A 16,531-nucleotide genomic window follows, 5' to 3' on the forward strand; every position below is an offset into this window, starting at 1 on the left:
ATTTACTACTGGGGCTTGGAATAATGCTATTCAACCTGACAAATTATAAAAATACAAAATGTGGTTCCAGTTAGAAAAGGACATCTGGTTGCTCTTAACAATTAATTCACAAATTTATAAACCTTAATAATATTGATAATTGTAAGCAATTACCACAATCCTGAAACACACAACATAATTAGCATAAGCATAGACACATGAACCGATATTCCAATTGTGAAGATAGATTACAGTGGGACATCTGAAACCCATTAAATACAGCACCATCTGTTTTGCTGCTTATTGTAATTGCAAACCTGTCCATTTCTCTTGATAATTATACCTGATCAGCATGTCAACATGACCAAAAGAAGGACATTTGAAGAAAAACAACAGGGTCAGTGGTAAACTATGAGCTCAACAATATTGATATTACACTCGTAAAAGAAAAATGCTTTTCCAACCTCAATAGTTTGGCTTACAAATGTTCTGTACAGTGTGGAACCTAACCACTCTTAACCATAGAGTTTCAGATTTGATCATTAGGGTCTGTTGAGCTACCTCGCAGTCAGATCTGCTCAGCTGCCCTTAGGTTAGCAAGGGAAACGAGGAAAATTGAAGAGAGGGTGGTGGTAGTGTGGTCGGGGTGATTTATCAAGACTCAAGTTGCTGGGTGGTGATGGCCTAGTTGTATTATCGCTGGACTGTTAATCCAGAGATCCAGATAATGATCTAGGGTCCTGGATTCAAATCCCACCACAGCACATGGTGGAATTTGAATTGGAAATAAATTGTCTTTAGTTTCTCTCAAACAAAATAGAATAATATCCAAATTTCATGTTTTTGGATGAATTGTGTCTGATGATTGATGCATTTCGTTATACATCTGGTGTCCCTGACAAAGACATTCCTTGCAAGCTTTCAATAACAGGAATAAGAATTTGAAATAAAGTTCAAGATTCAAGTTCTTCAGTAGTGCCTTGACTTTTTGTAGGAGAGTTGCACCAAGAGAGAACCCGATGCCTTCCCAGCCACCAAGTGAGATGCCAGCACATGTTTAGCTTCATGTATTACGGTCTTTAATAGAAAAAGTAATTAAGTTGGAACCCATTGAATTGTTACTTCAAAACATTTGCCTGATTGATATTCACAATGGTAAATAATTGATATTGATAACATATTCCTAAATAACATTAAGATGCAGGAAATTATGGGAAGTTCTGCAATGTGGGTCTGAGATGGCTTGCTGTGATTAGTTAACAATTGCGTCATTGTATCATGCAGTGCATCGCGCGGCTAGCAAGATGACTAAAGGCAATGTAGATAAGTTAACTTGATATTTTTCTCAAACAGCAATTCTGCTGTTCCAATAAGTAGGTTTTAATAAAATCAAACTGGTTGTGCAGGCATTTAACCGTTTTGCCTCTATTTTCTCTCAAACAAAATAGAACAATATCCAAATTTCATGTCTTTGGATGAATTGTGTCTGATGTTTGATGCACTTTGTTATACATCTGGTGTCCCTGATAAAGACATTCCTTGCAAGCTTTCAATAACAGAAATGAGAAGAAGGCTTTTGGAAATTGGTTCTTACCATTTCACATCTGTGAGTCTGGATATATCTCTGCAGTTCACTGATGTTGTGTTCCACACTGTTAAGCTCTGCTCCCTGGGGGTTATTGATGGTATACATGTAAACGTTCAAGTGCCGTTGGTAGCGTACAGAACAGTCTTCCGAGGATGCGATCGGTGTTACGTCCCCTGCTAACGCTGCATCAGGCTTTTGCCTAAAACAGAAGGAGCAACAGTTAAACATATCGAAATATTAAATTTTGCATGATTGACGTAACTCTTAATGAGTCAGTTCATCAAAAGGGCGCAGACAGCAGTTAAGACGAGAGATCAGGCATGGAGGTTGCTGCTGTGTACAGCTGCCTTCACCCCTCAATGCGATGGTGGGAGGTGCCAAATAAACACCAGCTGCTTCCGCTGAAGTTGCGATGTGGAAGGAACATCAGAGGCGAACCCATCAGCAAGCTGCTTCTGCACATCTCCTATGGGCTTCCATCCACCCACTCAAAACACAGTTGTGTGTTGAGACAACAGAATGGGGCATAATGTAAGTAACTTTGAGCAATAAAGGCGGCACTGAAACAATATGTGCAACCATATATGTGCCATGGAATCCGTGGCATTTTAATGTGCCATAACTTTTGAGCTCAGGGACAACAGGCCAAGCGTTGATGGTAAATGCAAATTTAGCCCAATGGCAGCTCTCCTACCCCAGTAAGCCGTTGGGGTGCCCAATTTCCAGATTCACTTATAACCTTCCTACATTTCGAGTTGGTTACATATGTTACCATTCCTTTGTCATTGTCACTAGGTTAAAATTCAGGAGATGTGGGCTTCACTAGCTTGGGCAGCATTTATGACACATCCCTCGTCACCCTTCAGGTGGTAGTGATGAGCTGCCTGATTGAACCACGACAGGCCATTGAGTTTAGGCATCCCCACAATGTTGCTGGGGAAGGAAGTTCTCAGATTTTGGCCCATCGACTCAAGCAACAGTGATGTAGTTCCAAGGTAAATTACTTGGAAGGGAACTTGCAGGTAGCGATGTTCCCATTTATCTGTTACCCTTGTCATTCACAATGGTAGTGGTTCTGGATTCAAAAGTTGCTGACTCAGGAGCTTTGCAGGGCATATTGTAAATGGTAAACACTGCTGCTACTGACTGTTCGTGTTGGAGGGAGTGGATGCTTGTAGGCTGGTGTCAGTCAAATGGGTTGCTTTGTCTTGGGGTGTCAAATTACTTGAGTGCTGTTGGAGTTTTACTCATTCAGGGAGCATTCCACCACACTTTTGACTTTGTGCCTTGTAGTTGGATGTGATTTGGGGAGTCAGGAGTTGAGTTGCTTGCTGCAGGATTCCGAGCCTCTGACCCGTTCTTGTAGCCACAGTATGGATATGTCTAGTCCAGCTCAGTTTCTATGAGACTATAAGACCTAATCTACAGGAACAGAAATAGGCTATTCAGTCCATCAATTCGCTCAGCCATTCAATGAGATCATGGTTGATTAAGTAACTCTCAACTCCACTTTCTGCCTTTCTTTTCCCCCATAGCTTTCGATTTCCTTACTGATTTAAAAACTTGTCTACTGCAGCCTTTAATATACACAGCGACCCAGCCCTCGATGGCAATGAATTCCAAGGTTCTGGTCAACAGCAATTCCCAGTATGCTGAATGCAGGAGATTCAGTGATGATGATTCACTGAATGCCAACACACAATAGCTACTTTCTGTCTTGCTGGAGATGGTCACTGCTGCCTCACAGCACCAGGGACCTGGGTTCGATTCCCGCCTTGGGCGACTGTCTGTGTGGAGTTTGCACATTCTACCTGTGTGTGCGTGGGTTTCCTCCGGGTGCTCCGGTTTCCTCCCACAGTCCAATGATGTGCGGGTCAGGTGAATTGGCCATGCTAAATTGCCCGTAGGTAAGGGGTAAATGTAGGGGTTGGGGTATGGGTGGGTTGCGCTTCGGCAGGTCGGTGTGGACTTGTTGGGCCGAAGGGCCTGTTTCCACACTGCAAGTAATCTAATCTAATCTAGTGCATATGTTATTTGCCACTTGTCAGTGCAGTCCTGGATATTTTCCAGATCTTGTAACATTTAAAATTGGGCTGCTTCAGTACCTGAGGAATCGTAAATGGTGGTGAACACAGTGCAATCAGCAGCAAAAGGTTTGACTCCTAATCTTGTGATGGAAGGAAGGTCATAAATGAAGCAGATGTGACCTAGAACACTATCTTGAAGAACTATCACAGAGATGTCCTGGAGCTGGGATTACTGGCCCCCAACAACCACAACCATCTTCCTTTGTGCCAAGCAGAATTCCAACCAGTGCAGGAACATCCCCAGATTCTGACCGACTATAGCTTTGCTAGAGCACCTCGATGCCAAAGGCAGTAACTCTCACTTCTCCCCCTGGAGTTCAACTCTCTTGTCCACATTGGGAAAAAGGCTATGAGGTCAGGAAATGGTGAACCCAGACAGAACTTAAACTGAGCTCTCCACCTAGCAGCGACACAAACTACAGTGGTTAAGGAAGAAGGTTCATTTCACTTTCTGACAAACAACCAGAGATGGGCAATACATGTTAACCTTGCTTGCAACATTCCTTTCCAAAAGTAAACTTTAAAAAAAAACAAAAGCCCCACTGTAACTCTCACTTGTCAAGGCTAGGCTGATGCTTTGGGGCAATCCTGACAAAATGTCACAATGTCAAAGACTTTCAGAGGCAGTGCTGAAGAGAATTTGCCAGTCTGTTCAAATGGACAAAAAAAAGGACTCCATAACAGTATTCAAAGAGCAGAGAATTTATCTAGTTGTCACTCCTAATGCAGCATCAACAAAAGCAGTTTCAAAAACAAATTACTGGAATTCCAGCAATTTCTGTTTTTGTTTCTGATTTACATCATCCCCAGTATTTTTGGTTTTTATTAAGACCAGTTTCAAATTGGTTGCTCACCTCAGTGGGGATTTAGTACAATCTTAATCTGTGAAAGTAACCTTGCTCAACCTTCTGCATTCCTTGGAAATATCTTTCTGCTCCTCCTAATTTTATGGTACTGACATACACCATTCTAAAACATTACCCAGGACAACAACACTGCTTGTAAAGGTTTACCACACCCTATTCTCGCTCTCTTGCACATACATTGCAATTTTGGGAGTTGCTTTAAAACTCTTCCCAAATTATCATTAACCACATTCTTAACAACAATTCAAAGCAATTTGCTTACTCCTGAAACTTATCTGCAAACTAATGAAAGGCACTTTATGGAAAGGACCAATAGTGAGAGCAAAAATATCTGGAAACCAATTGGTGCTTGATGCAGTATCTGCTTTTAAGCAGATACCTGTATTCCATTCCTATTAAGAGGATGTCCATTCCATTTGCCTGGCTCCTACCAGATTCTGCAAACAGTTACATCCAGATCACTGAACCCCCCATTATCAATGGTGGCCAGCAAAGTATTAACACTTTCAAGTACGTCATGTGGCTTTGACAAACATTGGGTACAGTCAAGGATTTTCTATTAAATATACAATTCCTTGTGAATCAAGCATTGATACACAATAGGTGGCATACATGTGCAACTACTGTATCCATAAATCTATGCATTCAAAAAGTCAGTTCAATAAGACAACTTAATGACAACCAGAGCCACTGATTGAGATTAGCACAGTGACTGTGAGGATTTGGATCTAAATTGAAATCTCAACATAGTTCCAGTCCTTTGATCAAAATAATGTATCACAAAGTTTATTCAAATCAATCGAAAAATCACCATGAACGAGTGCTGAATTCAGGGCTTTAATTAATAGCTGTGCCAGAGTAGGGCTCACTATGGTAACTTTACTCTTCCACCCCAACCCATTGAAAGTGGGAGCAGCTACAGAGGTGAAGCATCTTACTGTATTATTTCGGGCTGGTCAGTAGGAGTTAAAACTGAGATGTGTCCAAAAGGAGAACTGGGCAATTTTGAAGATCATAACATTCTTGCAGAATGTACATCTGAATCCAATCTTAATTCATGGCATTAAACTCTCCTCCTTGAACCTTATTTTGCAGAAGTAAGGCTGAACTTCTGAGGCCAAGTCCCTGGTCAGCAGAAGTCTAAGGCATGACACTGGACACAATTTGATCCTCGTACACAAGGACCTGAGCTATGGCTGACATTCAAATCAGAAGTGGCACAGTAAGGATTTGGTTCTCTTTACTGGACAGGGAAAAGGTGAGGTGGGGGGTAGGGGTGGGGGTGGGGGTGGGAGGGGCTATTAAAGTCCATGCTTCGGTAAAAGAGAGGAATCTTTTCAACAAAGCTAACCTAACCACTGGGTATGTCACACGGTTTTAAATTAAACTAACACTGAATAATAGATTAATATCAGCAAAGGATTCACTAAATAATTCTTTCACATAGCACTAGTAACAAAAAAAATCAAATATTTTGGAAAGTTTTTAAACCCTGTGATTATATATTTTTAGCAGAAGAAAATATATCTGTTCTTCCTGAAGTGGTATCAACAGGGCTAGAATTACAGCCTGAGAAAGTGCCACTGGTTCGGTTTTTGCTGGGCAATTGTTCATCTTGCTGATTGTTCTGGTGAACAACAAAAATCTGCATTTATATAGCGCCTTCAGCGTTCTAAACAATCTAAAAATGCTTGACAGGAGGACCTGAAATTCTAAGCCACAATAGGTCAGAGGACAAGTAACCAAAAAACGCAGTGTCAGGCAGCAACATAATGATGACCGATATGCTTCAGTGACACTGGTAGATGACTAAATATTGGCTTCGAGGCCAGATATTAGGCAGAATTCTTCTGCTCTCCACCCAATTAAAAGTTGGGATGTTTTTCCATTCATGTGAGGGGATGTAAGAGGCTTCAGTTTAACATCTCAGCCAAAAATCAGCACTTCCGACACGGCAACACTCCCTCAAATACTGGAGCGGATTACCACTCTAAATTTTTTGTTTCGGTTTATGAAGTGCGACTTGCTTCCACAGCCTTCCGACTTCTGTGTGGAGTTTGCACATTCTCCCCGTGCCTGTGTGGGCATCTTTCAGGTGCTCCGGACTCCCCTCACAGTCCAAAGAAGGATTGGCTCTGCTAAATTGCCCCACTGTGTCCATGGTTGTGCAGGCAAGGTGGATTAGCCATGGTAAATGCGAGATTGCGGGGATAGGGTGGGATGCTCTTTGAAGGGTTAGTGCAGAATCAATGGCCTGAATGGCCTCTATCTGCACAGTAGGAGTCCTATGATTAAGGCAAGAATTCAGCCAACTGAGTTAATAATGGCAGAAAAACTTCCCGAATAACCACTGCTCCAGTTAACCCAGGCTTCTATTAGACAAAGTGCCTTTGGCATGACCACTCATTAACTAGCTTATCTCTCATAACCCCAGACTGACTGATCAAACATTTCCCCGCTCTTTGTAAAACTTTGTTTTTGGCTGGAATATTTGTCATACGATTATCACACTGTAAAAGTAATTCATTGCAAAATGCTTTAAGGCATTTAAGATCGATGATTTGGAGAGACCGGTGTTGGACTCAGGTGTACAAAGTTAAAAATCACACAACACCAGGTTTAATTGGAAGCACTAGCTTTCAGAGCGCCACTCCTTCATCAGGTCGTTGTGACAATGACCTGATGAAGGAGCAGCACTCCGAAAGCTAATACTCCCAATTAAACCCATTGGACTATAACCTGGTGTTGTGAGATTTTTAGCATTTAAGATCATCATCAATGATGAGTGGAAAGTGATGTTCAAATGAAGACATGCACAGTTCAGATTATAGACTCAATACAGTTACATTTCCCAATGCAGGACAAACAGCAGCAAACACCTCAAATCAGGTCAGAAACATCTTATGCAGTTATATCAGTATCTTACAGAAAAACAAACCAGTGTTTCAAATATACAATTACAAATACTTCCAGATGTGAAAGAGGGAAGGATATTGAAACAAAGTAAAATCAAGAAAAGGGTATTTAGCTGCCAAACCAAAATTTTAAATACAGTCCCCAACACTGCTACGCTTTCTTAAAGACAGTCCCATGGGTGATGTACTAATTGAACTTTCATCAGTGATGGATCTGATTCTAATGTCACTCAGCTTTCTTTACGAACTGTGGAACCATTAGACTCTAACTCAGTTCTACATGAATATCAATTGACTTAATCAGAACTCTTTCGAAGATTGGCCACCTTGTTACCAAAATCATTCCTTATCTGTTACCTGCTTCCTTTCCCCTTCCTTTGCAATCTGTTGAGTCTTGCAACCACCTTTTGTAATGTGATGAGCACAACTGTATTTAATATTTCAAATATGGTCTGACCAGTGTTTTGTTAAAGATGCAACAAAATCCCACAAGATTTTTACTTCCTCTGAAATGCTGGTTGCTTCAGCTTGTAAGCACACTCACCTCAGTTTACTCTACCTGACAAAGGAACAGCGCTTCAAAAGCTTGTGTTTTCAAATAAACCTGTTGGACTATACGCTGGTATCATGTGACTTCTGACATTATTACTGAGACAGATGGAAGAGATCTTATGTAGAGAGAGTACGGAATTTCTCCACTGTCCTGATCAATATTCCTCTCCAAATCTATACTCACCTGTTGTCTGAGGGAGCCTCACTACAATCTGCAAGTAGTTTAAACAAAAAATTAATTGATACGGTATGCTTTGGGATGACTCATGAAGCTGATAATGTGCCATAAAATACAAATACAGGTTTGATTGCTGTAGTCCTGTATTGCATCTTTTCGGATGCTAACGCATCTGCTCATATCTTCTGTTTTATTATTATTTCTGCAACTGCAGATTTTGTCTTGGACAGGTTCTTTGAGCAATATCCTCAACACTTCAAAAGACCACAAAAGGTGCTTACTGTGAAGCCAAACGGCTTTTACGCTGTGGTTGTGGTTCATGCTTCCTCCGATGGCTGTTTCACCTGTTGCAAATTTTGCAGCTGCACCAGTAACTCCACATATAACAACTCTTCACAAACATGCAACTCAATATATTAGAGCTCTCATCACGTGGTCCTATCTTACAATCCTGAAAGATCTCATTACCTTGCTGATTATACCTTGGACATGTAGTTTACCACCAAACCTGCAGAGTGCTCTTAATAACAGTCTTGAACAGAAACATATGCACCTTCCCTCCCCCACACAGACAAAGATGCAAAACTATAATTAATACATTTACGGAATTGAAAGGGTAAAAGATCACCAGACACTGTGACGACAGGAAAATTCCGCCGCCCCCCACCCCCCCCACACCCCTCACCACTACCACACTGAGTTATTTGGTTTTGTAAAAACCTGCTCAGAGCTGGTGGTGTTAATTTGCTACAAGCTCTCTCAACTGTGACATAGATTTACTGTCTGGGCCAGAAAACAGCCAAAAGCTTTTGTGCAGACAGAATGGTGAGCAGCCACGCTCAGAAATGGAGAACACTTACTGGGTAAAAAGCTCCTCGAGATTGTGGAAACCTCTCTGTGTTGCAAGATGAACCGGTGTCGCACCATCAAGGTTGGTGATACCCAGAGCCTCCTGTCCACCTGGCTGCTGGAGTAGGAAGGAAGCTAGTCTGGACAAACCCAGCCGCGCTGCAAAATGCATTAAGGTTTCCCGTGGGATGGAAGCTGAAAGAAAACAAACACATACATGATCAGTATCAGTTTCACTTGGCTGTTCGTTCTAGATTAATGAATTGACTAGATGCATAAGTAACACCTCATCACATCATACTTTCAAATCAATGAATTACTTTAGAATTACTACACCCATTTGTGCACAGCCAGATTCCACTAACAAACGAGAGACAAGAATTTATTATTTTCTTTTCAGGTGGAATGCTCCGAAATGAGGAACATCGGCTGGAATACTGACAGAATTCCCCTCTCCTCTTTGAATCCTCCTAAAAGGACCACACAATAGTCCTCAGGAATGGTAAACAGGGTCTCAGTTTAACAAAAGCAGCATCACCAACAGTGCAGCACTGCATCATACATTTCAGCCTACATTACACACTCAAAACTGCAGCCAGGTTTAAAAGCTCTGACTCAGAGATGAGAGGCAACAATAAAGCCACAGCAGCATTTAAGGTTTCAAGGTTTTCTACTCGAGGAAAAGAAACTGATGTTGAAAATGAAAAAGAAATTATTTTAACAGGACAGCAATGGCACATTGGAAGTGTGTTGTTTGCATCATCTCAGATGTATGTTTTGTTTCCTCCTCCCTCTCTCCTGGAATGACAAAAGATTGCCTGAGAAATGGCATCACGTATGCAAGCAAACCACGGACACCTCAGTCCAATGGTTTCTCTTCACACAAGGTTGAACAAACTACTCATAATGAAAGTGGGTTTCGTGGTCTAAAACCCCACCCTGTCCACACATAATGACAACACCCATACATGCAACACACCTCTGTGACACACAGCAAGAATCCTGGCTGATTTCTGTTCCTCGCTAACACCTTTCTCTACTCCTCAACTGAAGTCCCATTTCAGAATCCACTGTGCTGCCTCGGCCAAAATCAGCTAATGTAATTCGGGAATCATAACATGTACTTTTTGGTCCATGGACTTTATCATTCCAACTATATGTTCCTCCATCCAAGGAGGAGAGGAGAGCACTCAATGGACTGAAAAGTCCAGAATGATTATGTCCACCTTTAGCTCTGCCACTAATGTTAGGGACTCAGTCAGCGAAGCATACCAGAGCCTAGCTAAATGAATAAGTTACTAAACAGTGTGGACTATCCATTTGGGTAAGATTAAGTGACCAGCTCCTCTTCGGTGAATAGAGAGAAGGTAGAGTCGGAAAAATGCAAGTCTTCCTCAAAAAGGACTTTCTCCCTCTCTTCCCAACAGATGGAGGTTCTGACTCATACTCAGGTACAGCTAGCTTCATGGGCGCCAGCAACTGTCTATCCCCTCTGTCCAAATCATATTCTTTAATGTTTGGCAAATCTTGGTAAGATGGGCGACTGAAGGACATCCCCGCTATCCTGAATCCTCTTCCCATGCATGCCATTTGATACAGTTAACTGGACAGCGACCAAAGCCAAACAAATCCATTACATTTTTAATCCTTTCAACCCCAGGGATACCAACAAGCACAGCACCCCAACCTCAACACAAATTAGGATTTGAACAAAACAAAAAAGTTTTAAAAACTCAGCCATCCAGCATGTACAGAGAAACAAGAATGACCATTTCAGGACTATGATCTTTCATTAGCTCTGTTCTACATTGGTCAGTAAGACATAAGGTTGAATGTAGTATGCACCAAGTAGCCTTAAAAGATGATGGTGGTGGCTCAGGAAGGACAACAATTTGTTTACGTGTCAAGACCGTAACTCTCCACAGCCAATGGGGTCTTCACTGCAATTGTCTTCTCACCTTCTCCAAGAGAATTCAGAATTGGCAACAAATGTTAGCCTTGCTAAGGATGCTCACATTCCATGAAAGGATAAGTTATATACATGTTTTAATCCGATGTACAAATATACAAACAATTATCAGATTAATTTCAACACAACTGTATTTCATTACCAATTGCAATTTCAGTTGACTCTCAGGTATTCTACCAAGTATTTGAGCCTCCCTGCTGAACCACTCAACACATCTATTTTGGCACAATATGAACCATAGGTTTGCTCACTGAGCTGGAAGGTTAATCCGGCAGCTCACTGATGATATTACCTTGTGTGGTGATGAAACGTCTGAAAATGAACCTTCCAGCTCAGCGAGCAAACCTACATCCAGAACCTCAACCTGAGCTACAAATCTTCTCAAAACTTGCAAATGCTTGTTATACATCCCTATTGTCCACACAGTAGTGACAAGCTTTGTCTAGGACAGTACTAGACTAATTAGATAATCCTTGAGACAAACTGGATAATCTTCAACATGTAGACAATTGACATTGAAGACACCAAAATCAGAGTAATACTGGTTTGGAAAGGAGATTAAACTCCAGTTTTATAGTACAATTTTAAGAGACCAAACACAGTGATTGTGCTGTTTCAGATGTACTGTCAGATGTCAGAATTCAAACGGTCATGCTCAGGTTGCAGAGATGGTCTGCAACACATTGTTACGCTCGCCATAAGATAGTGCAATGTGTCCCGAGACAACTGTATTGACATTTCAATTGCCGTAATGTGGGAGTTAACCTATTGTTCATATAATCACTGCTAAATATTTAACCAAACATAAACATAAAAACATAGGCTCCCTGCAACTTCTCCCAACCACTATTTTGAGTGCAGCTATCATATGACAATTATATCTGAGAGAAAAACTCAAGTGTTTTTGTGGGTGAGTTATGTCTCTCAAGGGCGAACTGAGAAATCCCTCTGATTCACTACTGCCTTATCATGCTCCCAAATCACCCAAAAGAATCAGCAAATTTGCTTATTGCAAAAAAGCATTTGGTTGAATTAAATGCTTATGCACACATGTTAACCTGCACACAGAAGGGGGTGGATGTGGACGTGATTTTTTTTAAAATTTGGTTTGACAAGTTAAGAAAAGTTGAGATCAGGAAACCAAAATGGAGTATTTATAAAATGCAGAGCAATAGGAAGAAGTTGGTGTGGTCAATCTCAGGGAAAGCCCTGCACACCACAATTGTGTCCTAATTGTCTCTCGTCCTGCAAACAGTGATTCACAAAGCAATATAGCTCCATGGGTTCCTGAAGCACTTTACTGCCTTATTGGAGGAAGCATTCATGCAAGAGTTTCCACCGCAGTCACCAATACCAATATATACCAATTAAACTCAAACACATTCAGATAGGTAAGCCCCTGGCATCGAATCTCAGCAGTGGGGATTCACACAATTAATGAATTTACAGATCAATGGAAAGCCAAATCAAATCCAGTTACTACTAGAATGAATGAAGTTGGCTGCAGAAGAAAACCGATTTATGTAAGTATAGCTTTTGCAAAACAAATATTGCTAAACACCATCATTTGACTATTCACAGTTCTTCCACTCAGAATGCAGCTTCATTTCCTGCATCATAAAATTCAACAGTTGTGGTATGAATGATTGCTGCTTTCATCGCCACTGCCCCTGCATAGGAAGGCTTTTCTACATGTTGATGACACCTTGAAATGAAAAGCTTCCTGTTATCAGCAACGAATTTGCCCTTTGTCCCATTGAATGGTTTTGATGTGAACTAACACTCCTGATGTGCCTGAACGATGCTGCATAATATTTGCAATATCTATAACACGTCACACACAGCAATGAAATAAGTGACCATGTCCTCCATTTCCCTTGGTTGTACACGCTGATAGCAGACTCTTTCTCATCTTATAACCACAGACCCAAGCAATATGAACAACACACTCTTTATTAGATTCAGTTTACTCTACATGACCATGCATTCTTATGGTGACAGTGAAGTCAATCTCCCCGTGGTTTAGAAGAATGAGAAGTGACTGCATGGAAGTGTTAAACATTGTGAAGAGGCTTCACAGAGAAGATGCTGAGAGTCTGTTTCCCCGGCTGGGAAATCTAGAATAAGGCAGCACTGTGTGCATGTAAGGGATCTATTATTTAGATTCGTTTCTGAAGAAGGGTCACTCGACCTGAAACGTTAACTCTGATTTCTTTCCACAGATGCTGCCAGAACATGCTGAGCTTTTCCAGGAATTTCTATCTTTATTTCTGATATACGGCATCTGTGGTTAAGTTTTTACTTATTCTTTAGATTGAGATGGGGAGAAATTATTTGAAAGGGTTGTGAATTGCTGCACTCCTTTACACCAGTGATAGTCGATGCACTAGTGAAAACGTTAAAGGCTGATAAAGACAGATTATATGATCTCCCAGGGAATGAAGGGATATGTGGAGGGGAAAGTGGAGTAGAAGACATGACCAGATCTGGTCATATTGAATGGTGCACCACTTCCAATGAGCTGAATGGTCTTATCCTCCTCCTATTTCTTATATAGTTTTCAACTGGCTACCAACATTCCAGGTTGTCTGGTGTCATTCCAGTTCTGCATCACAGCTCCTGTGCCCACTTCTCTCTCTCTCTCTCTCTCACACACACACACACACACACACACACACACACACACACACACACACACACACACACACACACACACACACACACGTACAGAGGAAAGACTACTTTACTTCAATAATGTTCAAGAAAGCTCATTGGTCTATCAGTCACCAGCAACTGAACTGAACCAGCAATATGATAATGGCTTTGAAAAAAAAAACCAGAACAAATTGAATTGAATCATTTATTGTCATATGTATTCAATATAAAGTACTGAAAAATGTATACCATCACCATGCATAGGTGCCACTCTCATTAACTTAAAATAAAATTTAAAAATTAACAAAGATAACTTAAAAGAGTGTCCAACTTTTCCTTCTCTGCTGCTACAGTCCTATTCTGGGCTACACCAGCCCAGGCCATGCCTCCAGAGTCTGAAATAAAAATTTTCCCACTAAATCATACAAAATTGTTAAGAGCACTACAGGGTAGGGGTAGGAAGGAAGTTTCTCCTGGCTTGAGGAAGAGGGATCTAGAACCTGGGAACACAGTTTTAGGAGGAGGGATAGGACGGAAGGAAGTGAGACGAGGAAGAATTCCCTCACCCAGAGGGTGATGAACATTTGGAATTCTCTGTCCAGAGGGCTACGAAGGCACAGTCATCAAGTATGCTCAGGGCAGAGGTCGATAGATTCCTCCAAAAGTTAAAAATGTCAAGGGATATGGGAGCAGTGCAGGACAACAGCACTGAGGCATAAAATCAGTCACAATCTAATAACAGCAGATCAGGTAAGAGGGGCCAATGGTTTATGCCTGCAGTCGTTCCTATATTCTCAAAACAGAAAATTGTAAAAGTGGGGGCAGGTTTATCAACCTGCCTTTTCCTCGCGGATGCTGCAGCATTTTCTGCTCGTTACAACATGTGGCTTGTAATGTTCTACATCCAAGAGTCAAGCTACAATGGAATTCCTGACCCAGTTGCTGATGAGATTCCCACTCAACTCCACAACTATGTGACATTTGGAGAAAGGCAATACTGCACACCAGTCTACACATACAAGGAAAACAAAGAACAAGGCAAGTTTTGCCGAAGATTATATTCTGTTTCTTTTGTAATCGGAGAATCCAGTTAACTGCTCTGAAATAAGATCTATTTTAGACTTTGTGGGTAAGTTGTGGGTAACCCTAACAGTGGTCTCGATATTATTTTCTCTCAATACTTTGTTGGATATTATCCACAGTGAGAGTTCTGTGGTATATGTTCGAGTCTTGCCCAACTTGGATCAATGCCACAAACTCCTATTGCAAAAACACAAGGAAAGAAAGCCACACTGCACTCCAACTTGTTCAATCTTCCACAGTTATAGTCCCATGGAGCAATCATTCTGTAAAAAAGACATTGATGAAAAGAAAGCAGGGTAATGTGGCAATTGCACTCTCTTGATATGTTTTAAGTCAGAAATCAGACTCCTTCAGGTTCTAGTCCAACAGGTTTATTTGAAATCACAAGCTTTCAAAATTTGATAAAGAAGCAACCCTCCGAAAGTTTGTGATTTCAAATAATCCTGTTGGACTATAACCGGGTGGCGTGTGACTTCTGACTTTGTCCACCCCAGTCCAACAGTGGCATCTCCACATCATGGCCACATGTTTTTATGCTATTTTTTTCTCATACATAACTACAATCGCTGTCTCTTAAGCTCCTGTGCACATGATTTTGCCCACAATATTCACACAAGATGGAAGAGAATTAGTTCAGGTCCTTTGGAGAGTTTTGTGCAGGAACTAGGGACACCTGGGATGTTTTGCCTTGCAATACAGAAACAAATCTTTGCATCTTTACCACAACTGTCAAAAAGCCTGCAGTGGTCCTGACCTCTAAGATCAGATCTGGGCAACTAGAAGAGCTGTTGATGAACTTGTACATATTGATATGATAGCTTTATAAATATGGAAGGAAATGCAAATACCATGATTCGATCTTTATTTTGTTATGAGTACGTAAGTGGCTCAATTTGCCGAGTTTCTTGAAACTAAAATATCTGCAAATAGGAATGGAGTTCATACATCAATAGCAGAAGAATGCTTAAAAAGAGCATTCCTTCAGCTGAACTGATGCCACCTTCAAAATCCATTAGGATTTGTTGTAAAGAGCAAAATGGTCAGTCTAAAGCAGTCTAAACTCTGAAGTTGACTAGCCACCAATTTATGATAGCGCCATAATTAAAATTTCCCATCAGCATCAAATTTGCAATCATTGAAAAGGAAAAAAAAATTTAAAACGTTAACTTGATCAGATGTCTATAACGCTTGGAGACAGTAAAGACTGTGGACCATGACTGTATAGAATGGAAGGCAGAGTCAATAGATGTGAGGCTAGAAAAGCACAGCAGGTCAGGCAGCATCCGAGGAGCAGGAAAGTAAAGGTTCCGGCCTGAAACATTGACTTTCCTGCTTCCCGGATGCTGTCTGACATGCTGTGCTTTTCCAGCCTCATATCTATTGCCTATAATGGATGGGTTAGATAAGTACAGCTGTTTCTTCTCAGCTGTATTAATATAAATGATTAGGTAATCACTTTGTGGTTGATTTTAAATCAATGTTTCATTGTAAACACTGGACATTCAATGGATAGAACTGTGTATGAAGTTTCATGAGTAGAATGCGAGACTATTCAGGAAAGGGTGGGGAAGCAGAAAGGAACATTCTAGCTCATCAGCCCTACACTTTTTTACAAATACCAACTTGATCAGCAACTCAACCCAAACCCACTTTTTTCTGAAACAGTTTCAATATTTTTAAAGACAGAGCCACTGTGGTAAGCAAGGAAATACATTCTATAAAAAGATACTTGAAATAACATTTGAACAAGTTTCATTTACACAATAAAACAACCCTTCAATTAAATCCAGAGGTATTTTAAAGCTTACTT

General features: G+C 40.9%; 1 protein-coding gene across 8 annotated transcripts in view; it reads right to left on the reverse strand.

The window, feature by feature from the left end:
- LOC132834379 (A-kinase anchor protein 13-like) overlaps window positions 1–16,531 on the reverse strand; it is a 416,727-nt gene that overhangs the window by 238,351 nt on the left and 161,845 nt on the right. For all 8 annotated transcript variants that reach the window (XM_060853223.1, XM_060853225.1, XM_060853232.1 and 5 more), the window contains 2 exons: window positions 9,026–9,209; window positions 1,574–1,766 (listed from right to left, as the gene is read on the reverse strand). In XM_060853223.1, coding sequence (XP_060709206.1) covers window positions 1,574–1,766; window positions 9,026–9,209 — 377 coding nt within the window. The remainder of the gene's footprint in view (window positions 1–1,573; window positions 1,767–9,025; window positions 9,210–16,531) is intronic.

This window comes from Hemiscyllium ocellatum, chromosome 39 (genome assembly GCF_020745735.1).
Source record: "Hemiscyllium ocellatum isolate sHemOce1 chromosome 39, sHemOce1.pat.X.cur, whole genome shotgun sequence".
NCBI classification, from domain to species: Eukaryota; Metazoa; Chordata; class Chondrichthyes; order Orectolobiformes; family Hemiscylliidae; genus Hemiscyllium; species Hemiscyllium ocellatum.